Source organism: Micromesistius poutassou (assembly GCF_964030765.1).
Source record: "Micromesistius poutassou genome assembly, chromosome: 12".
NCBI lineage: Eukaryota > Metazoa > Chordata > Actinopteri > Gadiformes > Gadidae > Micromesistius > Micromesistius poutassou.
The window spans coordinates 17,828,795-17,855,425 of record NC_140282.1 but is presented as its reverse complement, the minus strand read 5'-3'; the positions used below and the strand labels follow the sequence as shown (position 1 = coordinate 17,855,425).

General features: G+C 41.4%; 3 protein-coding genes across 4 annotated transcripts; 2 read left to right on the top strand and 1 right to left on the bottom strand.

The window, feature by feature from the left end:
- Window positions 1-47: 47 nt before the first annotated feature.
- Window positions 48-15,600, top strand: cars1 (cysteinyl-tRNA synthetase 1). Of its 2 annotated transcripts, XM_084476583.1 has the most exons (23): window positions 48-128; window positions 1,896-2,126; window positions 2,954-3,045; window positions 3,214-3,302; window positions 3,451-3,547; window positions 3,890-3,988; window positions 4,375-4,518; window positions 5,664-5,804; window positions 6,382-6,470; window positions 6,564-6,685; window positions 8,303-8,415; window positions 8,604-8,732; window positions 8,838-8,967; window positions 9,682-9,785; window positions 9,918-10,015; window positions 10,494-10,683; window positions 11,179-11,247; window positions 11,392-11,473; window positions 11,629-11,709; window positions 12,761-12,828; window positions 13,086-13,145; window positions 13,562-13,645; window positions 14,013-15,600. In XM_084476583.1, the coding sequence occupies exons 1-23, from the start codon at window positions 107-109 to the stop codon at window positions 14,139-14,141; spliced, it is 2,463 nt and encodes an 820-aa protein (XP_084332709.1). In that variant the 5' UTR covers window positions 48-106; the 3' UTR covers window positions 14,142-15,600. The 2 variants fall into 2 exon arrangements, with proteins under 2 accessions (XP_084332709.1, XP_084332710.1); XM_084476584.1 differs by lacking the exon at window positions 1,896-2,126 and having other exon boundaries at window positions 65-128.
- A 2,034-nt stretch (window positions 15,601-17,634) lies between these two features.
- crybgx (crystallin beta gamma X) lies at window positions 17,635-19,391 on the bottom strand (the record flags this gene model as incomplete). The annotated part of the gene is made up of 6 exons (XM_084476703.1): window positions 19,345-19,391; window positions 18,927-18,975; window positions 18,592-18,713; window positions 18,130-18,265; window positions 17,877-18,016; window positions 17,635-17,767 (listed from the first exon to the last, which is right to left on the bottom strand). Exons 1-6 carry the CDS (start codon window positions 19,386-19,388, stop codon window positions 17,635-17,637), a joined length of 624 nt encoding a protein of 207 aa, XP_084332829.1. The 5' UTR covers window positions 19,389-19,391.
- A 2,158-nt stretch (window positions 19,392-21,549) lies between these two features.
- Window positions 21,550-26,504, top strand: lctla (lactase-like a; the record flags this gene model as incomplete). Its single annotated transcript, XM_084476376.1, has 13 exons — window positions 21,550-21,676; window positions 22,728-22,888; window positions 23,023-23,110; window positions 23,221-23,330; window positions 23,441-23,569; window positions 24,038-24,133; window positions 24,276-24,330; window positions 24,419-24,580; window positions 24,883-25,157; window positions 25,437-25,563; window positions 25,710-25,909; window positions 26,022-26,085; window positions 26,389-26,504. The coding sequence occupies 13 exons, from the start codon at window positions 21,550-21,552 to the stop codon at window positions 26,502-26,504; spliced, it is 1,710 nt and encodes a 569-aa protein (XP_084332502.1).
- Between the last annotated feature and the right edge of the window lie 127 nt (window positions 26,505-26,631).

The following is a 26,631-nucleotide window of genomic DNA, read 5'->3' as shown; positions in this document are numbered from 1 at the left end:
CCAAATATGCCCCCTTGATGTTTTGAAACCGAAAGGTTCCTAGTTGCATTACGGCTCCTCTTCCGGACACGTTATTGTTGCATCAGCATACAACCACACTGGAGAAATGTCGAGCTCGGGAGATCAAGGTACTCATTTTCACTTGCTGCCACATTTACACGCGTATATACTTTTGGGTTTTGTTGGGAATATATCTGATGTTCTAGCTGCAATGGTGTATTGCAGGTAGATTAAGCAAAAAACGCCTGCAGAAACCTCCAAGCGTTCAATGGGGTGTAGCGACAAAATGCTATTTGACTGTGCTAGCGGATGGTCATACAATTACTCTTCACCTGTGACAGCCACTGTGTTATTTTATCGATACTCAAAGTCTGTTTTATCAGAGCCAGCCGAGAGGTCTCACTGTCGGTACACAGATCCTAAGATATAACCTTTAGCTGTCATTGTTCAGGGAGCATTTTCTCAGGCTTGAGCGGAGAGAAAAAAAAAGAGCATTTAAGATGACCAGACGTCCCGGTTTAACCGGACAGTCCCGATTTTGAGTTGCGTGTCCCGAGTCCCAAAAGCCTGTCGGGACGCTAAAATGTCCCGGTTTTCCACCACCATCCACTATGAAATTGTCCGCGATTACATAGCCAACGTGGTCTTATTATAGCCCGATCATTAACTAAAAAAACACACAGAAAGATTAAAGCATCCAGCATATGATTTCAACAATGTGTGAGGGCACACGCAACAGGGGTGATCGCACAGTGGAATGCTGCGCGATTTAATCTGCACAGTGGACGGGCGCTGGGCAGAGATGTTTGCGCATTTCAGAAGCAGGGAGATTCCGTACAAAAGTCGATGTCTAATTTGTCAGTTTGCCGTGTGTCTGCCTTGCACAAATGCTCCCGTTGAGCTGATCTTTCCATAGTGAACAATACTTGAACTGAACAATTGTGGTGACACCTGTCCGCAATTCCACAGCAGGCTGTCAGCAAACAACTCGATTTTGGGGCAAATTCACTCCTCAAACAAATGTAGAGCGCTATGAGGTTGACAACACACACACACACACACACACACACACACACACACACACACACACACACACACCAAAAACATACATGCTTTTTATCCCATTAGTCTTTGTTGTGAGCAGTGGTCCTAGGACAGTGATCATGATTTGCCTCAATATCAGAATAACACCCATAGGACAATGGTTGGTGGAATGCCATAAAGTAGGTCTGCATATGCAGTGTAAGCTTGTCCAGGCCCTGCAAGTCAGGATGTAGGCTATGAATCTGAATTAATTTTTAGGTAGTGGCTATCGCCAAAATTCACCAGAATACAGGAAATCACATCCTAATTCACCCTAATTTAAGAAATATATTCTGATTGTGCTTTACTAAAACTTTCCCAGAAGATGCCTAGTAATCTGTTGTTTCAGTTTCACAGATGAGAATATAACGCCAGCATTGACTGTTCTGGGCAAAACGTTACATTGCTTTCACAATTGCTGTTGCATTTGTAACAATGAAACACAGGCTTTTGCGATCACTAAGAACCAACCATATTGCACTCATTAATGAAATGTTGTTGCTGATATTCTCGTCATAGGTACATAACTTTATTTTGGGAAGTGTAGAACATCTCAGTTTGAACCACTGTAACAATATACGCCTGTGATATACGTTACTGTTTAAATGGCTGTGACGTGAAGGTTTGAAAATACCTGCCCCCAGCGGTTTTATTCTCTTCAGCAACTGGTGGAAATGAAATGTCAGTTACAGGCCAATGTCCGAGAGGCCTGCATTCTTTGTTCCATACCAGTAGTGAGACTGGTGATTCAGAAAAGCGTAGCCTGTACTCTCGATAATTACTTGTGGACGTGTGCCCTCTTGTCTCTGCAGCCTTTGAATATGGCTTCTTGGTACAAATAAATGAAGAGGCCGCGTTGGCACGTGCCTTGAATGAGTACCTGACCTCACGCAGCTACCTGGCTGGGTTCAGCCCCTCTCAGGCAGACCAGGAGGCCTTTCGGCTCCTCACCAGGCCCCCTGCACCCCAACATGTCCACGCTCTGCGCTGGTACAGACACATAGCCGCGCTGCAGCAGGATCTCAGCCCTCAGAGCAGCAGCAGTGAGTAGATCGCACAAGCCCCTAAACAGCAGAAGGCTCATTGGAGCTGTCCCCAGGCAAGGTCCACAAAACCGGCCTTTCGGTCTCATGGTGTGAGCAGTTCTTGGCTGCTTTTGCAATATCTGCCTTGGTCCCCATCCCAGAGGCCTTTTAATTGCTACTGACTAAAACGATCAATGTTTTTGCGTGCGCACACCTTGTGAAGCCCTGGCAACATATGTATTATGGGCATGAATTTATTTTATTAGTGGGAGATCAGAGAAAGCCTAACCCCTAAAAATGCGTAAAGTTGCATGGAAATGGATGGATGGACGTTGTGCTTAATGTCTTAAGCCTGAAGTGCATTTGTACATGATCATTTTGGTAGAAAGAAAAACATTATTTGTTTTTTTCCTTAAATTTCCTTAAGTAATATGTACCTTTTGAAATGATACAGGCCACTAGACTAGAGGGTTGGGTTGATTGATTTGGAAATTAATGAAAATTAATAACAGTGGGGTGTATTTTAACTCTATGACTAACCACAGAACAGGCTAGTTTGAAGTAATAAATTCAGTAATTTGTTGATAAAAAGCTATTTTATATTAACATTTTATAATTAAAATTGTAAAGTGTTTGACTGTGACGTGGCACTGGCCCTGCTTTCATAGGTGACGGCATAATTAAGATGTTCTGGGGGTGTCAGTTGGAGATTCCGATTAGTCTATTTTATCCTCTCAGAAAAACATCGGAAATTGCGCTTAGAAACGTAGTACTCATCGATCATAATTCCTTGCATTGATTCTCAAAGTAATCTAAACACACACTTTATCCAAATGTTATTTCAGCGAAAGGGAAGCGAACACAGCCACCCTGGGCAGCACCAGCTGGAACAGATGTGGCCCAGCTGCGACTCTACAACAGCCTAACGAGAACCAAGGTAGCCAGGCTCTCTCTCTCGATGACGCATTTGCTGAGCAATTTTTTCTTTTTTCTTTTCAAAATGAAACCAACAGAATCCCAGAGCAGTTCCAAGAATGTTCTCTTATATCTGTGGATTCAAACCCAAGCAGCCCACAGAACCATGTGTCATTGCTTCATGTTGTAGGAGCTGTTTGTTCCCCAGAATGGGAACAGAGTGCTGTGGTACAGCTGTGGACCCACTGTGTATGATGCATCTCACATGGGACATGCAAGGTAAATAATCACCTGTGGACCTAAAAGGAGCAGGTGTTACCACGTGAACCACTTCGATGGTTGTGTAATTAATGTTTAGTGTCGTCTTGCCTTACTTTATGCATCTGTATTTCAACATTGCAGAATTTTACTGTGCTTGATTCTGCAGATCGTACATATCTTTTGATATACTGCGACGGATACTCAAAGACTATTTCAAATATGACGTTCTCTACTGTATGAATATCACAGACATAGATGACAAAGTAAGTGGGTGCAGTCTGTGACATGTGTGTATATGTCACTTATACGTCAACTTTTAAATGCTAAATGTTCTTGGTAAATGACGTGCTCCTCGACCTGATTGATGTATAATTCATTATTCGCAGACACATTCAGTCTCAGTAAATACATTTACAAAAAAGGTAAATGGTGATGTTTAACAGGCAGGTTTGTATAGCGCTGTGGTGAATATAACACCACATTAATGCTGTTTTTATAGTGACAAAATTGAAAGACGGGTTGCTCAGGTGGTTGGATAAGTAAGGATCACCATAAGCAGTTTGATTTGTATCTCTAGGTTGGATGCTTGTGCTTCTGTCTTCCAGATAATCAAGAGGGCGAGACAGAACTACCTCCTAGAGCAGTACAAGGAGAAGAAACCTGAAGCATCTCAAATACTACAGGATGTTCTGAGTGCTAGAGGGGTGAGGCCTAACACACGGCAAGCTCCTAAACGCGTTATCTTGCCATTTCGACTGACCAACACAACTCATTGTTCTGTCACCAAACAATGCATCCTTACTTCCATTACTTAATAACCATAGTTTGTCTGACTCTGCTGCAGATAACTAAGATCCAACATATGGCCTGCGTATGTTATGTTGTGCAAACATGACGGAAATTATGGATTTGAATTACTATACAATTGATGTCAAACATGACTTATTGTAGAATAAGAAGCAAATAGCAAATCTTCTTAATTTGATTAATTGGAAACGTGTGTGTGTGTGTGTGTGTGTGTGTGTGTGTGTGTGTGTGTGTGTGTGTGTGTGTGTGTGTGTGTGTGTGCGTGTGCGTGCGTGCGCCACAGCCTTTCCAACAGAAGCTTGCGGAGACAACAGACCCAGACAAGAGGCAGATGCTTGAGAGACTGGATGCTGGTGTGTCTTCTTCCCTGGGCCCCCTGCAGGTGGCGGTGGACAGCAAGGACGCATCACAACTCATTCATGCCGAGGTGTGGGAGTGTGTGTTAGATTGTCATTGGGGGCGAAGCTGCGAGACAACCTATTGTTTTCCTATTATCATTATGCTGCCATGGGGTTCTATGGCAGCCCATAGAACCCCATGGTAAAAAGTTGTGAAATTTGGCACACTGATTCAGGACAGTCCCATAAGCCCTCACAGCAAATTTGAGGTCGCTAGCCCATGAGCTCTAGCGCCACCGATCAAAGTGTGGCCATGCATAGATCAAAGTTGGACATGCATTCATGTTTATAACTTTTGACCCATTCATCCAATATTCACAAACAAGGTATCACTGGAATCCTTGGGCCAGGCCGAGTTCAATGCACCCTATGACGTCATTTTGCGCCATGATGGATTTTCCGCCTTCTTGGTTTATGTCAAAAACCTTCAAAATGTTTCAGCTATCACAAATTTTGTCCAATCATCTCGAAAACTTGGCAGAGATGATGTTCAGCCCATGCTGCACAAAATATATCGGACCGATTTTTCAAATTCAAAACCGTTTGGCCGCAACAGCCAATCAAATTCAACGGCGAAGCCGCCAAACAGGAAGTAAGCCAATTTATCAGCAGCCCTTCGACATATCATAACCAAACTTGGTACATAGACCCATGACATCATCATGGGGACACTCAATGAATTTGGTGACCTTTGACCTCTAGGGGGCGCTGTTATTAATGAAGATGTGTTTTAACTCCTCTCTCTTCATATGAGTATATTTCAAACAAATGTTCAATGTCTGGTGATACTGTCAGACCTTCCCATATAGCTCATAAATTATTTTTTATGGAAACATCAGAATTTGGCCGCCATGTTGAAAGTTGTCAAAATCAATAGTACATATCCACAGAACACAAATTTTGTCGAATCTTCATGAAACTTGCCATATATGATCTTCAGACCAAGCTGAATGCAAGTGTCGAACAGCGTTTTAAAATTCTAAACTGCTGGCCGTGACAGCCAATCAAACTTGACGATGAAACTTGTTGAAAGTGCTGAAGGCCGTGTGTCTGACATAGCTCTATCTTGTTGATGTGGCTACTCTGGTCTATTCTGCAAATTAGTTTATGGAGTCCCATTCTGCTTGTTATAATTGTAATTGGTCGCTTTTTTTATATTTTTGCTTTAACTAAGGCGCTACTGGAGAGTGCTAAAGACCTGCTGGCTGACTGGCTGGATGACCAGTTTGGAAGTCAGGTCACAGAGAACTCCATCTTCTCAACTCTGCCCAAGTACTGGGAGGGGGAGTACCATGCAGACATGGATGCACTGAATGTAGGTGGACATAAAACACGTTTTGTAATGCTATATCATACCTTATTTGAGTGGACTTTTAGCAATAAAAATAAATACATACATGTATTTATTTTTATTGCTAAAAGTCCACTCAAATAAGGATGCAGTGTTTCCCCTATATGCATTAATTTCATCTATTTTTTCTAAGGCTCATGATAAATATCAAAGAAATAGCTGAAAATTAACATAAAAGATTAACTTAGTTTCTGCCAAGTTCAAGGCACATTTGCACAATTATCTGGTCTCAGCAGATACCTTGACTCTGTTGGTTGTTATGTCATATTTGGAAGCTCAATCTGTAAATTTTTCCCCAAAAAAATCTCACCAGAAGTAACCATTTAAAGGGTTATTATTTTTCAAAATTTTCTTCCGGGGGGGCATGCCCTGGACCCCCCTAGCTAGGTTACCAACTCACAGCACTCACTGCTACAAAAAAATGTAGGGGAAACACTGTGGATGTATTATATAACAGATTGGTTACGTGTATAAAAACACATAAAGTCTTTATTTAGTCATTACCAACTAAGTTTCAATTATTTTGTTTTGTCATCATCAGGTGCTTCCTCCTGACGTGCTTACCAGGGTCAGTGAATATGTGCCGGAAATTGTGGACTTTGTCAAGAAAATAGTTTCTAATGGCTATGGGTAAGAGAGTAGCCATACATCAAGATGACGATGTAGATCTTGGATTGAATTTGTATCTCTCTAATAACCCCCCCCCCCCTTCTCTCTTTTCAGGTATGAGTCAAATGGTTCTGTTTACTTTGACACTGGTAAATTTGATTCCAGTCAACAACACTCCTATGGCAAACTAGTGCCTGAAGCAGTTGGTGACCAGAAAGCATTGCAAGAAGGAGAAGGTAAAAATTGCATTGTAATAATCACTATGTATTGGTGTGTTCGAGATGCATCGTACACCACCGGCACGAGTTGCAAAGTGGGAAATCTCCCAACATTTCTCAAAGGCATGCCCGTTTTTCAAAACTGTCAAATGATCTGGGATTCACAACTCAAACCCAGCGGTATCTTTGGAGGGCATATTGACATCCGTAGCCTCATCCCAAAGGTTGAACAAGTGCATCATCTTCTTAGTAACTGTAACTTAGATTTTTTAGGCCTGTCTGAATCGTGGTTACATAACAACTCTCCATCTGCTGCATTGCATGTCCCAGGCTATAATATCTTTAGACGAGAAAGACCTAAGGAAAGAGGAGGTGGTGTTTTTCAAGTTTGAAAAAGCAACCGCACCATAATCGGAAGTCTGGGCATTATTGTTGATTCTAATCTTTCTTTTAAAGCACACATTAAGAAAGTGCCATCTTACTTTTAATGCTGCCAAACTATACATGGATGCCATGATTATGTCACATCTAACATACTGTATGACAAGCTGGGGACAAACTAACAGTTTGTCATTGAAGCCATTAGCAATAAGAAAACACTCAAAGTTTTGGACAAGAAGCCTAATAGTTCACATCATTGTATTATATTAAATAACCGTAAACTGCTGAGCTGGGAAGATGTAATCAAATATAAAAATATCTGCCTGGTCTTCAAAATTCTGCATAACACAGCTCCTCCTCCTTTAAACTCAATCATAATCCAACGTAACTGCAGCAGGTTTTCAAACTCAAAAATAATCTTTGAATAATCGAGATTTCAATATTGACCAAAATAATCGTGATTATGATTTTTTTTCCATAATCGAGCAGCCCTACTACTAATCCCATTTAGGAAAAGCACATTTGGTAAACAATCATTTTATGTTAGAGCAATACAAAATTAGAATTCACTGCCTACCACTATCAAAGATAAACATACATACATACATGCATACATACATACATACATACATACATACATACTCCACCTTTACAGCACACCTTAAAACATGGCTGTCCGACAACTAAAAATGATCCAAATAGGCTAAAGCTGCTCCTTTTACTGTACAGTTAATCAAAGGGGACTGTCCACAAAACTATAAGCTAAACTAAACGTTATTTGTATTCATTTTGAATGCTCTTACACACTTGATTACATTGCTGATTTAATCCGGTCACCAATTTATGCATTGCACTTGCTCTTGCTGTGCATGCAATACAACGTAAAGTTTTGTTTGTTTTCGAGCTTGTTTGCTAAAGAGGCTAATGTAGCTAACAATAACAATGACTAGCCAATGACTGTTCTTCCTCAACTCGTGGCGGCGATGCCCACAAAGACTCTTAAGTGCTACAAGCCAGGAAGTGAAGTCACACGTGCAACTCGTGCGGATGGTGTATGATGCATCTAGAACACACCACCATATGTATTGTAACATCAAGAATCATATTAGAATAAACATTTCAACCATTCCTCTTTGATGAACTACTCTCTCAACCACTCGTGACTGTGCTATGACGATGTGATGGTGGATGTTTTGCTAGACCCTGCCGTGCATTGCCGTTGTGTTCTAACGATGCCCTGTGTCTGACTGTCAGGGGACCTGAGCATTTCTGCTGAACGGCTGAGTGAGAAGCGCTCCCAGAACGACTTTGCGCTGTGGAAAGCCTCAAAGCCCGGGGAGCCTTCATGGGACTCTCCCTGGGGGAAGGTGGGTCTCAAACAGGAATTACAGAACTTTTTATTTTAATTTAAAAAATAAATTGTACATAATATTAATATTTAAGATATGTTGTACAGTATTCTAATAGCCCTGGCTATTGTGTTTCTAGAGGAAAGTGCCGCGTGTTTTAGTAAGTTGATTGTAGATGTCAACTGTTTGTGTTTTGTACTTGACAGGGGAGGCCTGGTTGGCATATTGAATGTTCTGCCATGGCGGGCTCCATCTTGGGAGAATCGATGGATATCCATGGAGGGGGTTTTGATCTCCGCTTTCCTCATCATGACAATGAACTGGCTCAGTCTGAGGTAGAGAAATCCTTTCTTTTGCACACCATAAAACTAGCCTAAATGTTGCATTTGTTCAAGTGAAAATGAAATTATATTTACTGACTTTGTATTGTTCCCTCATAGGCTTTCTTTGAGAATGATTATTGGGTCCGCTATTTCCTGCATACTGGCCACCTGACAATTTCAGGCTGCAAGATGTCTAAGTCTCTTAAGAATTTCATCACAATAAAGGATGCCTTGGCAAATAATTCAGGTGACTCGAATTAAGATAAAAAGGTCTGTTTGTAATCCTCCATTGAAATCCCCTCATTCCACAAACACAGCTTCCATCTAAAGTAGAACTTTCGACCTCTGAAGAATAAGTCCCGCCCCCGAGGCTCTGGTTCCTGCGTCACGTTTTGAACTACACACTTTTTCCATCTAGTTTCGACTGGCCTTTTGGATTGTCGGTGCCGTTAAAATAGCATTTATAATCGTTTACCACTTTAACGACACCGACAATCCAAAAAGCCAGTCGAAACCAGATGGAAAATGTGTGTAGTTCAAAACGTGACGCAGCTTTTACTTCTTCGCCGCCTACAGAGTTTGTTATGTACGATCACTCATAAACCCCGTGTTATTCCCCGTAGACGTTTGACCGAGGGAACCGGGAGCCTCGGACGCGGGAAATTCTTCAGAGGTCTATTAGGCTGAGTGAAAGTCCTGTATTGTGGAGGTATCGGTGTACGGTATATGACAAGTAATATCCTTATAAAACGTAAACGGATACCGCACAATCACAAGTCTCACTTTCAATCCCATGTCACTGGAACGACTTATCGGTCCATCTGAAGTCCCAGTAACACATATTTGAAGCTCCGTGTTCCAGGCGTTCCGAGATGAGCACCCCTGGAAACATATTATTAATTCAAGTTTGAAGTGTGACGTCTTGTGACATTAAAATTGCAGTCTTGGTCTCTCCCTGCAGCTCGTCAACTCCGCCTGGCGTTCCTCATGCATTCCTGGAAGGACACTCTGGACTATTCCGCCAACACCATGGAGTCTGCCGTCCAGTACGAGAAGTTCATGAATGTAGGTGGATCGCCGCTTGATGATTGATGTTTTGTCCTTTTTTCTTTTTATTGAACCATTCTTTGAATCCAATGTGTGAACTGATTGCTAATTGGCTTCCCTGACCCCCCCCCCCCCCCCCCCCCCCTATAGGAGTTCTTCCTCAACGTGAAAGACATTCTGCGCTGTCCAACCGACATCACCGGTCAGTTTGAGAAGTGGGAAGCAGCCGAGATGGACCTGAACAAATGGTGCGTAGAGCTGAGCTGTCTGTGTGCTGTCTCTGTAGGTTTAAAGAGCAGTGAACACAAAAACAATTTTTTTTTTTTGGTTTTAAACGTGGGCATTTGTCTGACATGATCGTCAAAATAGTAATCTACCATTTTATCACGTTCGTTAATGGAATAAGTTGCCAATTTACAGAAAAAAAGGGGTAAAATCCTTTGTTTGTTGCAATTCTTATAATGATACTTCATTATTTAAGTCTGCTGTGGGTTACAACTCACTTCCTTTGATATTTTAAATACCTTTTTATATAACGGATCAGCTGAGGTACATATTGGGAGTGTGGATATATTTTTACAAAACACTAAAAATTTGTATTTGTTGATCGTGACTCAGTATTCCTGATATCCTTTTTTACGAAGCACAACTAGCAAATATCAGGGCACACCTTCACATCTACCAGCAATATTGCAGGTATGACAATGTATATTTGTTGCTCTATAGTTTCTACGAGAGGAAGTCGGCCGTTCACGAGGCGCTCTGCGACAACGTGGACACGCGCTCTGCCATGGAGGAGATGAGGGCCCTGGTCAATCAGAGCAACACCTACATCGCCGGCAGGAAGAGTGCCAAGCTCCAGCCCAATCTCATGCTGTTGGGCAGCATCGCCGCCTACCTGACCGCCATGTTGAAGGTGAGGCAGTCTTGAAGGTGCTGTAGGTAAAGTTTAAAGAGCTATATTTTGAGTGTAACCTGTTAGAAATACAATAGCCCTCCATCAGCTGTTGGTGAGTAAAAATGCCCTTTGAGAATATCTGTTTGAGTGGAATGCTGCCTTAGTGTCTCTGAGCCGATTTATATTTCAGGCTGCTTCCGGCTTAATGACAGAGAAATGTAGCAAGTGCAGAAGAAGAGAGGGATGGTGTTTATTTTCCAAATATTACTCTCTTCTGCTAAGTCTTTGATCTGACCTACAGCACATTTAAATACAAAGTAAAAGTTCAATTAAATTTACAACAAAGGCAGATGAAGACTGCTCAGTCACAACTTCTCTATGTTGAGGAAGCTGTTCATGTCCACTGAATGGTGGACTGATGGTACACTCACACACTGCTCAAGTCCATCTTGCAAAGTGCAGTGTCATGTTTCTACACTATGGGGCACTCATCAGATCTCTGCTCTGCCCTAGACGTTTGGAGCCATTGAAGGAGCCGAGCCGATTGGTTTCCCGGTCGGGGGGAGAGGCCAAGACATAGATGTAAGTATAACGGAATCCTTGACGGTTAGTCTGTGTACAAAATCTCTGGTCTTTCTGTTCCAGGTATCGGCTCATCATTGCATCCATGCTAAATATGCATAACTGACTTCATAAATTATATCCAACCTTTTTTGTATTTTTCAGCTGGAGACCACATTGATGCCATATCTGAAAGTGCTTTCAGACTTTAGAGAAGGCGTACGGAGCATTGCAAGGGAGAAGAAGGGTATGTATTCAAATGTACATAAAGAAACACTTCTGAGATCTTAAGCTTATATTTAACTGAAAGGCGTTAATTCCTTAGCCTGGTAGGTTTAGGTACATGCCTTTGCCCGTCACTTAGGACACTTGGGATAATCAAGTCCTTCATGTCATTTCTAGTGACGGAGCTGCTACAGCTGTGTGACACGGTCCGGGATGACACCTTGCCTGAGCTGGGGGTTCGACTGGAGGATCACGAAGGTACCACTGGAGGGGGAGTGGCTGGATGCACAGTACGGTGACTTTGAGCTGCAGCCATGAAGACAAAAAATACCCAGGCCGCGCTCAAGGTTTCCTATACGGCAATTCACCATGGCGTCACACTATGTTCTTCCGGGTGGCAAAAGCCGATGCGTTCTCCGATGGCACCGCTAGTAAACAAACCCTTCCACCATCGAGAAAACAGAGTAAATGGCTTGAATTAATGATTTTCTTCTTGCGGGGTGCTACGGGACGTCTCATTAATATATATATATATACAGTATATATATAATATTAATATAGTTTTCGTCATCGTTTCAACTTCAGATCAACAACAATGTTTTGTTGACTATGTGACATAGTCTTTATTGTTATTTATTTATTTATTATTGTTTATTATTACTATTTGTGTTTACAGCCGGCTGGATGGCTTCTGGTCGGTGGTAGCCGCTCGTTTTGCCACCCGGAAGTGTCGTTACGGCGATTGTTTACTAACATTCTGAAATGCCGTATTCATGTTGGACATCCATGCTGAAATCATTATTACCTTTTTATATAAAATCACGGTCGAACTTGAACTGTTCAAGACTTTCAAGATTGAGTCTACTACAGTGCATTATTAGCCTTTTTTTATTTAACCTTAATTTAACTTAAAGTTAAATTACCTTAATTTAACCTTAAACCTTAATTTTACCAGTCACTTAAAATTACAAATATCTTTTCCAAGAGAGACCTGGCTTAGAAGGGCAGCAGTACATGATATTTAAAAAAAGATAAAGCATAACATATCAACATGGCAAAAGAATAGTAGATATCAGTTCAAACATCTATGATTTCCAATAGTTTGTGCTTCCCTCCGTTTCAAAACGGATTTCAATGAACTAAGAGTGATTAGGTCCTGGAGCTGAATCTCCTACTGCAGACACAGCGTGCAGAAAACCAAAAGGCCTCCTTGCCCGACGTAGTGAGAGCCATGAGCATGTTGGTATGAGACCGTTATCCATGTGTTTCCCTTTTTTCATTTTGACTGAACAAATGTTGTTTGGTACAGGTCTCCCTACAGTGGTGAAGCTGGTGGACAAGGAGACTCTGCTGAAGGAACGAGAAGAGAAGAAAAGGGTAATGGCAGAGAGTTGTGTGGGAGTTGTAGTTTGGTTGTGTTGGCTTGGTCGTCTATACCTTTCTGGGGCTGTATTCACAAAGCTTTTTGTCGTAGCGCTAGGAGTGCTTACCGCTAACTTGTATGTTTGAGGATATGAAAACACACCTATTCAAAAATATTTAAACATGTTGCCAGACAAATTCCTAATCATCACTAATGCATGCCGTTAAAAAAAGCAGGTCTATAATTTAATATTTGTTGTTTTTTATCGCAGATGGAAGAGGAGAAGAGAAAGAAGAAGGAAGAGGCTACTAGAAAGAAACAAGAGCAGGAGGTCAGTTAATAAATACAAAAACGTTCTCATAAACAGGAATTGGAGCAGATGACGAAAACAACCAACACAATCTTTGGTATCAATAACCGTTGCAGCCTTCCTTTTCTTTTGCATCCGGCCAGTGTCTAAACTAAACTACGCCAAGCTAGTTCTACACTTTAGCTAAAACTGGGCTAAAACTTAGTTTGGTCCGCCATATTTTCTCTTGACCCCAATGAACATCCAGTTGTTTTGGAGGAAATAAAAAAATAAGAGGCATATATCCAGCTTATACCAAGTTTATACATCCTGGCTATTGCGCATAATAGCATCTTCCTCTGCTTAACATGAACAATTTTTGTGACATAGAGAATGCTTTCTGGTGATCTGTTATCATGATTTCTGAATTAATTTACTAATTAATGTGTTCATTTTAGATGGCCAAACTTGCAAAGATGAAGATTCCTGCGTGTGAGATGTTTCTCAAAGAAGCTGACAAATACTCAAAGTTTGATGAAACGGTAACTCTATATTAGCTATTAATTTGCTTTGGAACAAATCACAGCACTGTTTATTAGTCACAATGTCTGTGTCAACCACTCTATTTCATCCTAGACAAACCAGAAAGGGGGCTCAGTGTTCAAAATACCGGAATTGTCCTTTAACTAGTCAGTTCATCATCTCGATTTGGTCTAATTCTGATTCTCTGTCACACAACATAACCATGCCGAATCATAATGAATGTTGAGTTTGGGGAATTTTATGACATATACCAAAAACAATGTCTCTTTATTAATTATTTTTTGTCCTTCTAAGAGTCCCCCAGAGTCATGCATGCTGAAATAAAACAACACGTTTCCTTTTTTTTTAATTTTCTTTTTTTTCCAGGGATTTCCTACTCATGACCAGGAAGGAAAGGAAATCAGTAAAGGACAGGCAAAGAAACTGCGCAAGCTCTACGAGGCGCAAGATAAACTACACCATGATCACCTCCAGATGAACCAGATCGGCAGCTGAGTGCTGCATACTGAACTTATCTCTCCTAGGAAATAAATATTCAGGCCAGTGATGCTGGCTCAACACATCTGCATCTCGTTTGTCAGAACAATAAAGGGAAACGGACACACAGAAGGAAAGCCAAACTATATACTGTCAAAGCAAAGTTGATTCATCACTACCTTTTGTGGTTTCAACACACACCACCATTTAATAGCGGATCATAATGTGTTTTTTGTTTTTTCTTAAATTAAACGAAACCGGGGAAGGGATTGGAATAACCTGAAAGCATTGTCTAAAGAGAAATTCCATGGTCGCACCTGTCCAAGGACATGGAGGCCAATTCTTACCAAATGCTGTAAAAGTTTTTTTTTTTTTTTTTTACTATCAACATAAATAGTTTCTTCCTTTTGAAATGTTTATGTTGGACATTGCTTAAGCTTTTTTAACAATAATCATATCTGCTGGTTAAAGTTCCCAATAAGCTAAGCCAATATATGTAATTCTATATTGATGCCATTATATTTTCTGTAATAAGTTGCCATTAGATGGTATTTATTGAGATCAGAAATGTATTTGCTTTCAATGAATTTTGGCTAAATCGTGACTAAGTCAAACACAAGGATCCAAATCAGCCAGCTCTTTCTAACATCTAAACACAAGGTTTTTCAAATGACATACATGATGCTTACTATTGACTAGATTATTCAGCCGTCCAATGGGGATGCATAACAATGTATTCATATTGTAACATATATTTTTTTTGCTGTGGTTATGTGGCAGTTATATGAAGGAATAGGTGGCCTGTAAGGAAGTAGGAGTCTGAAGTAGTTTCCATTGAATTGGTGTCTGTCAACGGAACCTCTGGGAAGGTGGGAGTCACACACAGAATTATTAAGAAGAAAAAATAAATAATGTACGGTTACATTAGTCTGTAATCATTATCCAGGTCATTTTAAATGAAAATATAGTCAGATGTACCTATGAATGTCACATCAAGGAAATGCACCTCAAATTATTTTTTTGCTCATGAGGTATAATGGTGACACAGGTAGGCCACGGGATTCTTTAGGCCAACACCATAAAAATCCACACTGCTGAGTCCAGCTAGTTGTGTTCTGTTTCCATCATCCAGGTAATCCCAAACCAGTACTCAATAAATACAAAAATGAACTTCAACATGAAGGAAGGGTCAATAGTCAAATCGTTTCATTACAGATAGTAGGCCTTTGTGTCAAACCATTGGGCCATTTAGGTTCAATCAGTGATTTGATTTGATTGATTTTTAGGGTCATTGCAGTTGTCATTCTATACCCTCCACATATATGATGTTTGAAGTGTTTAATTACATTCTGAGAGGATCTTGTGAACTGCCGTTTGATGTTCATACTTTCTATACAGTTGCAAAGTTTAGGATAGATACATGTACATTTTAAGCAGGACATACCTGTTGATTGAAATTGAATAAAATTGCCATCAAATTGAATTAATGTATTTTTTACTTAATTTGAGAAGATAGAACTTCAGATCTTTTGGATCAATTAATTAATATTGCATCAGTAATAGATGCACTCACAGTTATTTATTTTGTGTGCTATTCGTTATGCTTTTTTGCATAAAAGTGTGCCAAATACAGTTTATTATATTAATATGTTGAAGCAGTATTGATTAAATCATTATTTTTTTAGCCTTCCTAAATCAATTTGGTTACGTTTCTGAAGTGTATTTCCTGATATGTCACTTAGCTTCTAGGGGTGATATTTGCCTGTAAAGTATTTTATAAATATGTGAGGTTGGCTAATAGGCCTTTATCGCAGATAAAGATGTTATAGCAAGGGCAAAAAACATGGCTAATTATTTATCTGTAGGCAGAATACAAAAACATGTTTTATAAATTCTGGCTAGTTAATGTAACATGTAGGGTACGGGTGATTTAAGTATTCTCGAGGAAAGGATTAATATTCATATTCTACAGGTGGCTGGCGTAGAAAAATCTACACCAAAAATGGGTAAAGCCACTGGAGGAACAAGGCGAGCGGTGCTCCGAGAGCTTACAAACGTTCCAAGTGTAGCTGTTAACAACGGCAATGCCACTCAATGTCACGTTGCTTTGCTTCCATTATTGATTTCACATTTTTCTAATGGGGGGGAAAAAACTAATTCCAGAGTTTACCAATCAAATGTACCGCCAAACTGGCCCTGAACCAGATGATCAATCACAAGTTTGTAATAGTAGTACCTAAAGTTCATGCTCTAGATTAAGCCCCCTGCCCTCCCTACCTGAAGAGTTGGCCGACATCTCCATGAAAGAAGAGGAACTTTGCCAAGCATTCTCGCACGATCTCCTTACTTTTGAAGATATTGATGAACGTGAGGATGTAGAGCTGTCACAGATGTGTGCTGAATATTTGGAGGACATTTATGCCTATTTCAGGTAAATAACACTTGCAGATGGATGTTTTGTTGTCAGTTGGCTCTGTATTTATTCACTTGTAACTTGTTTCTCTTCTATAGCAAAAACAAAAGTGTGCGACCCAATTACATGCAAGTCTATGAAATCAATGAAAGACTGGCGGCTGATCCAGGTTCACTCTAAGTTCCAGCTGCTGCAAGAGACTCTGTATCTCACAGTTGCCATTCTGGATCGTTTTCTACAGGTGGGTATAGTGGAAGTGTCACTGCTTTGGTGGTCCTTGCTCAACTTGATTCTTATCCTTTTGTCTGCACTTGCAGGTTCAGCCTGTGTCTCGCAGGAAGCTCCAGCTTGCAGGTGATGCAGACGGCCATGTTGGTGGCTTCAAAGTATGAGGAGATGTGTAGTCCAGAGGTAGCAGACTTTGCGTACATCACTGTACATGATCATGATCAGGCCACGGTACATATGCAGATGAGCCGACACGCACAGATACGCAACCTGTACCCATATGTACAAGAGGCAACCGTACTCAGGCCCAGTTGAGATTGCCTACTGTGAGCACAGGCCAGTGGCACAGTGAGGGGGAGGGGGGGGGGGGGATTGCACTTGAGTACGGTACAGGGCAACTTTGTCTAGAGTGAGTGCGCCCTTATTCTCAGGTGCCTCAATTTTGACCTTGAACAATGAACCAATGACTCCTAGCCACTAATGGTGCCTTTTTAAAAATTGTGCTAATGGTTTTGACTTTGGAAATAAAACCATATTGCTGAAGTTTGAAGTGGGCTCATTTTATAATAAATAAAGGTGATATTTAATGTCCTAATAAAGTGTGTGCTATTGTTGGCACCTGCTAGGAAGAAGGGTAGTCCCCTTACACAAAAGCCAAGTTGGTCAATTGACTGGGTTGACACTCTGTTCTTGATTACAAATTGCAATAAACATTTCCTTGTTCAAGTCGGCATGAATGAACTGGGACAGAGGGGTTCATCTTTCACTGTTTATTCGTGATGCATCAAGCTGACAGGTTTTCTTTGAGGTGATAATCGGATCTTTGCTCTCCTGGAGATGAGCGGAAGAGGGAGAACTGCTCGGTTGGTCTTAGTTGAAGCGGACTCTACGCATGGAGCCAATGGTGCTGTTCTGGCTACCCCAGTCGGAGGAGTTGTTGAAGTCACGTTTCTCCAGAATGTAGTGGGGGCCCCTGTAATTGGGCTCCTGGTAAACCACCCAACTGTGGCAAGACGAGACAAGAACGAACATCATCACATTATTCAAAGGCCTCTCCCTCTCCCAGATAGAAGAACGACGGATCAATCTAATGAAAAAGGGGGTTGACTTACGCTCCACCGAGGACGCGGATGGAGGCGGCTCTGTTCAGGCTGTGACGAGTCATCAGGTTGGGGATGTCATCCTGGACCTCCGTCTTCTTACCAGAGAAGCCAGCCTTCTCAAACAGTTGGGCCCTGGGAGGGTTGGTGTCCTGTGGACCAGAGTGTGTTTTTTCAATTGACGGTAGATTAGCTCTTTTGCAGCACATAACACATGCTTTTGATTTCAGGCAGTTTTTGAAATCATATTTCACACGTCTCTTACCTGCTTGATCCCACGGACGGATGAGATGTGGTCCACCTGAGCACACCACTTGTCGTGGCAGTTGTACTCGCCCCTCTCGGACATGTCCCACAGGTACTGGCGACCGCGGAAGTTATCATGTTCGTAGCCTATCCATCTACAAAGGGCCAACGTCCTCATCATTAACCTTTATTTTTACCACGCAAGTTTATTAAGAACAAACATGTCACGTCGTAACATAACATTACAAATACAGCAATATTTAAGTTTACAATGTATGTCGAAATGCCTTTCATGTTATACAAGTTAATTTATTTCTATCATGGAAGCTAGGCTAATCATTTCTCCTATTTTGTCGCTGGACAGCGTGCTATATGGATTTTTCAATGGATTTTTATCAAAGAAGGATACGCTCCAGAAACATCTCTTAGGAATCAATAATGTTCAAATGCTTGTGTTGCATTGATGATATTGCATCCTTACGCTCCACTCTCCACCTGCACGGAATTGCATCTCTCGGGGAAGTTCTTATCACTAAGTTTTTGACAGTCGGAACTCAGGTCCAGCCGTCTGCCGGCAAAGTTCCTCTGCTCAAAAAGGGTCACCTTTAAAAATAGAAAAATAGAAATTTGAAAATAGACATTTCACCAAAATGTTTTCTTTTTAGGTGCTGGTACTTTTTAGGTACCAGTACTTTAATATAACTATAGTACTATTATTACTTACTTACTTATTTCAGAATTTTGTCAGCACCTTGAGCATAATGCAAAGCCGATAAAAAAAATATTAATTTATATTAAACAAGTAATTTAACTTACCCTCCCACTGGACCCATAGAAGGCACGTTGGAGTACAGACCCCAGCTTGCTGCGAAGAAAGAGGCAGCTTGAATGAATAATCACAGAAATTCGAAAGTAGGATTATGATGGTTGATGGTAAATATATAAGTGTTTAGATGAATAAAAAAGATGGATTGCCGAATAGATGAATACATATATAGGCTACATAATGTGGACCACAACACATTGCCTCTGAGAATATCCTTAGTTATGATATACACTAACATAATATGTAAAAGTCTACTAATATGGACTCCCAAGTGTTCTACGAGTGCTAATGTTTTTTTTTTTAAGGCTATAAAACTGCTCTGGTGTGATAATCACGTCAATCACTTGAATAGGGGAACTGTTCTGCGGACACAGGTGTCTGTTTGGGCCAAGGCACTTGTTGACCTACCTAGTTTGTTGGGCTAATCCTGTGACTTTAGTGAAGATGTTCATGTCAGCTCTGTGAAGCCAGAAAAAAGCCCCTTAAATACAGCAAGTTCAGGTCACGCAACAGGGGACTAGAAAGCTCACAGGGGTTCTGTGCTGCTCACCGGGGGGCCTTGGAGCCATTGATATGCTAAACGCACGGGGCTAAATGCACATGTTGTCTTCTCTCTGCGATTCTGCCGTGTATTCATAAACATACAAATGAACCTCCTGCACATGCAAAGTCGCAGTGAAAAACACAGAGGCACACATGGCACAAAAGAAGACTAAATATGTCTGTTGACTCAATATCCAAACAAGTATACTTGCACATGCCTACACGCACGCACGCACACACCTACACACACACAGGCACAAATTCACACATGAATGCACGCAAACATGTGCACACAGAAACACACACGAAAAAACACATAAAAAATGAATAAAAATGAAGCAAAATATATCTGTTGACCAAACATGAAAGAAATGTAGTACATTGTTTATAGTTTTACCCCAACCCATGCATGCATGCACACACACACACACACACACACACACACACACACACACACACACACACACACACACACACACACACACACACAATTGTAGCAAAGAGAGTGCAGTGCCAACAGTTTAAACTTTGAACAATTCAGCATTTTGTTGCTGTGTTTTTAGAACAATGCCTTACCCATCGTGATAATACCTGTATTCATGCTTTGTGCATGGCTCTGGTGGACCAAAGTAAGTGAGTTAGACCTCTGTTTCTATGAGATGCTGGAAACAACATTTCACCTAACATACAATTTGTATATAAAGGTATATAAATAATTATTTTTTATAAAACTTATGTTATAAGTTATAACTTTTAAGATCATGGGTTATATAATTGGGTTAGATATTTAATTATCAAGAGAATAAATGGAACTCTTAAGCATGATACAACCCTATTGCTTATATATACACACTCCCCACCCATCTCACACACATGCTTTGTTATTTGTGATGGTTTCTTCCTTGCATGGAAGTCCAATGTATATTTACACCGAGGTTACATCTTCGTCCCACCCCTTATGAGTTGATGAGAGCAGGTTACTGCTAAGTCCTTCTGTGCGGTTTAGATTGACCAAGCATTGCATGCATTCATCGAACACTATATTAAATTACCCCTTTTCAAGAATGTTATTTAATAATAATAATAATAATAATAATAATAATAATAATAATGTAATCATCGTAATTTGTTCATATATAGACATGGCTCACTATTACCTTTGCTCTCAGTGTAAACAATGCAAAGGATCTGTTTGCTCCAGCAAATTACATTTACACTTCATTGACTTCCAATGGCTGGGGCTTTCTGGGCAGAGGAGAGGGGGGGGGGGGGGTCATGCTTTTGCTGTACATGGACCACTGAATGGCGGTAAACCATAGTGCCCGCTCCATTGTGTATTGCTTTTGTTGACTTGGCCATGAACCAACTGATGACATTTCTGAGAAGCGACTAGATCCAGAAGCTTTGGACGTTTCTTGCATTTGGGAGCTGTTTCCAGCGGGGCCGAATGCGGGACAGGCTGCAGGTATACATCTACATGTGTTGGGGATGGAGACTTTCTCGCTGAGACAGAGACCGGACTAGAGGACAGTTAGATTGCAGAGGGGAACCACTTTTGGCAGGAGGACTTGGGGAAAAAAAACCTTTACTTTTCTTTGAAGGAAAACCTAATTTTCTTAGTATATTCTTGAAATAGACATTCAATTGACATGTCGCTCATACTGACAGTCCTGGACAAACTGTCTTATTTTCTGTCTCTTATCGCATTTTGTATCAGTGTGTCTTACAGTTGGTTGAAATGAAAGAAGCTGCATTTAGCTATGCATAAGGAGTGAGAAGGGGACAGTTTGGTTTCAATGGATATTTAGCAAAGATTTTACAATATATAGGATTTCTATGGAGATTAACTTTCAAAAGACCTTTGGACACTTAAAAACGGTGTAAGTTTGTTGTGCCTAATTCAAACTCAACCTAAATCTAGGTTGAATAATTACCAGGTATTAAGTTTTTCTTCCATTTGGCAACCATTCATCTGCATTTGTTTTAGTTAGAAAATGGCAAAAACGATTTATTGAATCTTAGTTATGGTTATTATTTTAGGTGTAACCCAACTGCCTGCCAAACATCACCATGCTGCCACAGAGCATACTGAGGACGTGTCGTGTGCTTGTGTTGACGCTGTGTGTGTCAGCCATCGAAGACTTTGACTGGACAAAGAATGACCATGGATCTTTTTACTATGGCGTCTTCCCAACCGGTAAGTATGCTCACGTGCCAGGTGACATGGGAGCAATATTTTTTATAAATTACACGCGTGCTTTAGTAAGTCGCACGCACGCTTTAAGTAAATCGCACGCACGCTTTACTACAGCGTGTGAGGGCTCGCCATGCACGGAAGCTTAATGAATTCACAGAAAATAAATTCTGCTCTGTCTTTTTGATTAACGAGATGCCTCAAAATCCCAAGATAAGTTGCATTTAGGGCTGAGAGAGATACTTTTTTAGTAGGCCTACAGTCGTTATATTATTGGTGTACCCCCCCCCCCCCCCCCCCCCCCCCCCCACACACACACACACACACACACACACACACACACACACACACACACACACACACACACACACACACACACAACAATAACAGCAACAACAACAACAACAACGGTGTGTTTATTCTGGACAACCGCTGCAATGCAGATCAGAACATCAGATCAGAACATCAGATCAGAACGGGCTTTCCGTCTGAACAACACCACAGTCCTGAGGCGCGCCAAGTCGATAACAATGCCATTCATATTTCTTAGGGACATGGGTATCTTCCAACGTCACCAACATAAATCAAAAATGAAACTGGATTAAAATTAACAGGCGGGACATGTTTGCTTCTATGAAAAAAAAGTTCTTAAGTGAATGGGAGCTTCTCTCGGGATTTTTGAGGTATCTCGTAATTCAGAAAAACAGGAGAATTTATTTTCTTAAGTGAATGCATTATGCTTCCGTACATGGCGCTGTCTGATGAATGAAATAAAGTAGTGTAGGAGGCACGTAAGCCCACTCCACACGCGCTTTAGTAAAGCGTGCTTGCGATTCACTAAAGCGCGCGTTCGATTTACTACGATTTACTTACGCGATTTACTTACGCGTGTTACTTGCTAAAGCGGCGCTTGCGCCATATAAAGAAACTACTCCCAGGTCACCTTCCGGCCTCCATCATAGCGTCACTCTTACGTTCTTTGAAGCTGTAGCAGAGGGCTATGTTTAATGCTTATAGCTGTCCTCTCTGCATGCGTGTCCTCCTCCGCCTTCAGGCTTTTCTTGGGGAGCTGGTGGTTCTGCATATCAGACAGAAGGTGCTTGGAACGTTGATGGCAAAGGCATGAGCATCTGGGATGCATTTGCCCACAAAAAGGGCAAGATCTTCCTGAATGACACTGGAGACTTCTCATGTGAAGGCTACCACAAAGTAAAGGTGATGCATTCAACGAAAACAATAGAAAACATCTGATCCGTGCAGAACAGCTAAACGTGTAATGGATCAAAGAAATGGCCTTGGTTATGAAACATGTCTTGTTGTTTAACAACCTGCTTTGCTGTACCTTAAAGGATGACATCTCCTTGATGAAGGACATGAATCTGAATCACTATCGTTTCTCCATATCCTGGCCAAGGATTCTGCCCACTGGAATAAAAAGTAACCTCCTACACACGCCTTCTCATAGTAAACCATCCAAATCTTTGAAGATGACTGTGTATTCTCAATGATGAATCCTCCTGATTGATTCGGATGCACATATCTTTCAGATGAGAACATCAACGAGAAAGGAATCAAGTATTATGATGACCTGATAAATAATCTTCTAGCGAATAAAATCACACCCATTGTTACACTGTATCACTGGGACTTGCCCCAGGTAAGCATTCATCCTGGAAATATTAATGCAGGCTTTTCATTACTTCTGTGCTAATAATAGCCTGAATTTGGATGGTTGAGTACAGAAAATGTTGCTCCTTGAATTTTCAGATCTTGGAGGAAAAATACAGAGGATGGCAGAACGCCAGCATGGTGAACCTGTTCAATGACTTTGCCAATTTATGCTTTGAGAGGTTTGGAAACCGAGTCAGGCACTGGATCACGTTCAACAATCCATGGGTGAGTCAAGTCAAGACAATTGTAATTGTTTCGCCCTTACAGACTCAAATGCCGTCGGGTGCCACCGGTGGAAATGCACCAAAAGGGTTTCACAGGCCACTTTATATGACCCTCTCTCCACCTTAGCCCCCGAAAAGGGCAAGGAAAGAGTGATCCCTCCTTGCCGGGATGGATTGGAGTGAAATCCATGCCATAGTGGAACTTTATTATGGTAGCATAACAAGAAAAAGTTTTATGTAAAATTGTATTGGTGATGATAGAACATTATTGTCAATGGTAGTGGAGAGTTGCACCAGGCCGGCCTGGTGCTGGCCAACAGGTTGATTTAGCTATAATGAGAAGCTGAAGCAGTAACTTAAAGTCACAAGTCACTTAAAGCTAAAATCACAATAAATTAAAAAAAAGGACATAAAGCATAACATAGACATAAACAGCCGTTCTGTAGTTCACTGCATTTTCTTTCTTCAGTCGATTGCAGTGGAAGGATATGAAACAGGGGAACACGCACCGGGACTGAAGCTGAGGGGAGTGGGTGCTTACAAGACTGCCCATCACATAATAAAGGTTATTGTATTATATATATATATATATATATGTATATATACTGTATGTATAACTAATTGTATACAATGGAAGGGTTGCTTCTTTGCACACAAATTTGCATTCAATACAAAAAGACCAATATCTCTCCCTCTGTCTGCAACAGGCACATGCAAAAGTTTGGCACACTTACGACACTCAGTGGCGAAGCAAGCAAAAAGGTGATGGAAGAGCTAACACGCCACAGAACTTCCCCCAGTGCCGGTGGCGTTGCAGTGTGTGAACTATATGTGCTGTGGGTCTCTGTAGGTCTGGTCGGGATCTCTCTGTCGGGCGACTGGGGGGAACCGGTTGACATCAGCAACCAGAAGGACATTGAAGCCGCAGAACGATATGTCCAGTTCTACTTGGGATGGTTTGCTACACCCCTCTTCAACGGAGACTATCCTCAGGTTATGAAAGATTACATTGGTAAGAGAGAGGCTCGGCTTTGGGGTGCAACAGTTCAACTCAAGATTTTTATGACACCAGAATCTCCTGTAGAGTCTGTACCAAAAAACAGATAGTAGAAGAAAGATATGTTGTGCTGTTGGTAAAATAATATATTAATCTATCTGTATTAATCTTCTTAAGATTACAGGATTGAGGCATGTCATGTTCTACTCATGGGGACTGTACTATCTACATAGTTGTCTTTATAGTTGAAACACCTTCAACCCCACCATTTTGATTCTATATTTGATGCAAACATCCGTTCCACTGCCGTCTACTAGGTAGGAAAAGTGCCCAGCAGGGCTTGGGAGCGTCGCGGTTACCCGTCTTCACCCCCAAGGAGAAGAGCTACATCAGGGGCACCTGTGACTTCTTAGGCATCGGCCATTTCACCACACGCTACATCACGCAGAAGAACTACCCCTCCGGTCGTGTTAACAGCTACTTCACAGACCGGGACCTGGCCGAGCTGGTGGACCCACGCTGGCCCGACCCCGGTTCTGAATGGCTCTATTCGGTGCCGTGGGGATTTCGCCGCCTTCTGAATTTTGTCAAGGTAAATAAAAGATATGAGTGAATATAGTTAAGTGTGGCCCCTTTTTTTTGCCTGTCCTGGAGTACTTAAAAAAAACCTTCAGATCCTGTCCGGGGAAACAGACTGGCCAGGATAATTCTGCATTATTATGCTATTATTATTATTATTAGGCTTGTTATGCGTTGAATAAATATTCCATTGTGTTTGATACAGTGGTACACACTGCCCTTTCTGTCTGCAGACTTACTTTCACATTCCAGCCTTGTCTGTGTGTCATTATGTGTAACCCCCTCCTTGCAGAAACAATATGGCAACCCCATGATCTATGTGACAGAAAACGGTGTATCTGAGAAGATGATGTGCACGGATCTCTGCGACGACTGGAGAATGCAGTACTTCAGGGATTACATTAATGAAATGTTAAAAGGTACGAGGGGCACATTGGTCAATACATTAATAACTTTAATGTAGGGGGAGGTGGTGTCCCATTTGGCACCATAATTGGGATATTTCTTTGTGTTCAATAAAAAAAACACAACTCATGAGATCATTTTCTCCTTCTTTGAACTGCAGCAATAAAGGACGGGGTGAATATCAAGGCTTATACCGCTTGGTCACTGCTCGACAAGTTTGAGTGGGATGAGGGCTACTCTGAGCGGTTTGGCCTCTACTACGTAGACTTCAGGGACAAAAATAAACCCCGTTATCCAAAAGCCTCAGTGCAGTACTACAAAAGCATCATCAGTTCTAATGGATTCCCCAACCAGAGAGAGGTAAAGTCCCTGTATGGCTGCAGTAAGTCTAGGGTTAAAAATATATATTTTCTAAAACAAAATTAATTGTGACCATAATATTTGATGTTCCAACATTTATTCATTTTCACAGCTGGAGAGTTGGAAGAGGAAAGCAATTGAGACTTGCAGCTCTAGTAACCAGCTTCTTGCTGCAGGTAAGTCCAGTACATCCCACTATAGTGTAGAGCTAGGAGGGGCCAAAACAAAGACAAATTGTTACTTTATCCAACATTTAACAGGGATTCTCTTTGTTTTGCCCCTCCAGCTAGAAGAATGTCCCAGGAAAATAAGGAACTTGCAGGAAAGCCAAAGGCTTGGCCAGTACATGATGAAGTTTAGGTACAAAGACCGGTTCATGTTTGAGTCTGGTTTGCTGGTGCACTGGGGGATGTGGAGGATTTGTGTGTGTGTGTATGTGTGTGTGTGTGTGTTGAGGATGTGTCTGCTGTGTGTTTCAGATCCCTTGATAAGCCACATGGGGATGGTGACAGAGATTGTGGTTCCGACCATGTGTACCCTCAGCATTCTCCTCAGCGCTGTCTTCCTCATGTTCCTGCTGCGCAGACGCTTCTGAAGAAACAACACACACACACACACACACACCTGCGCGCGCACACACACACACACACACACACACACACACACACACACACACACACACACACACAATTATCTTGAATATGCTTGGTGTCTTGAGCAAA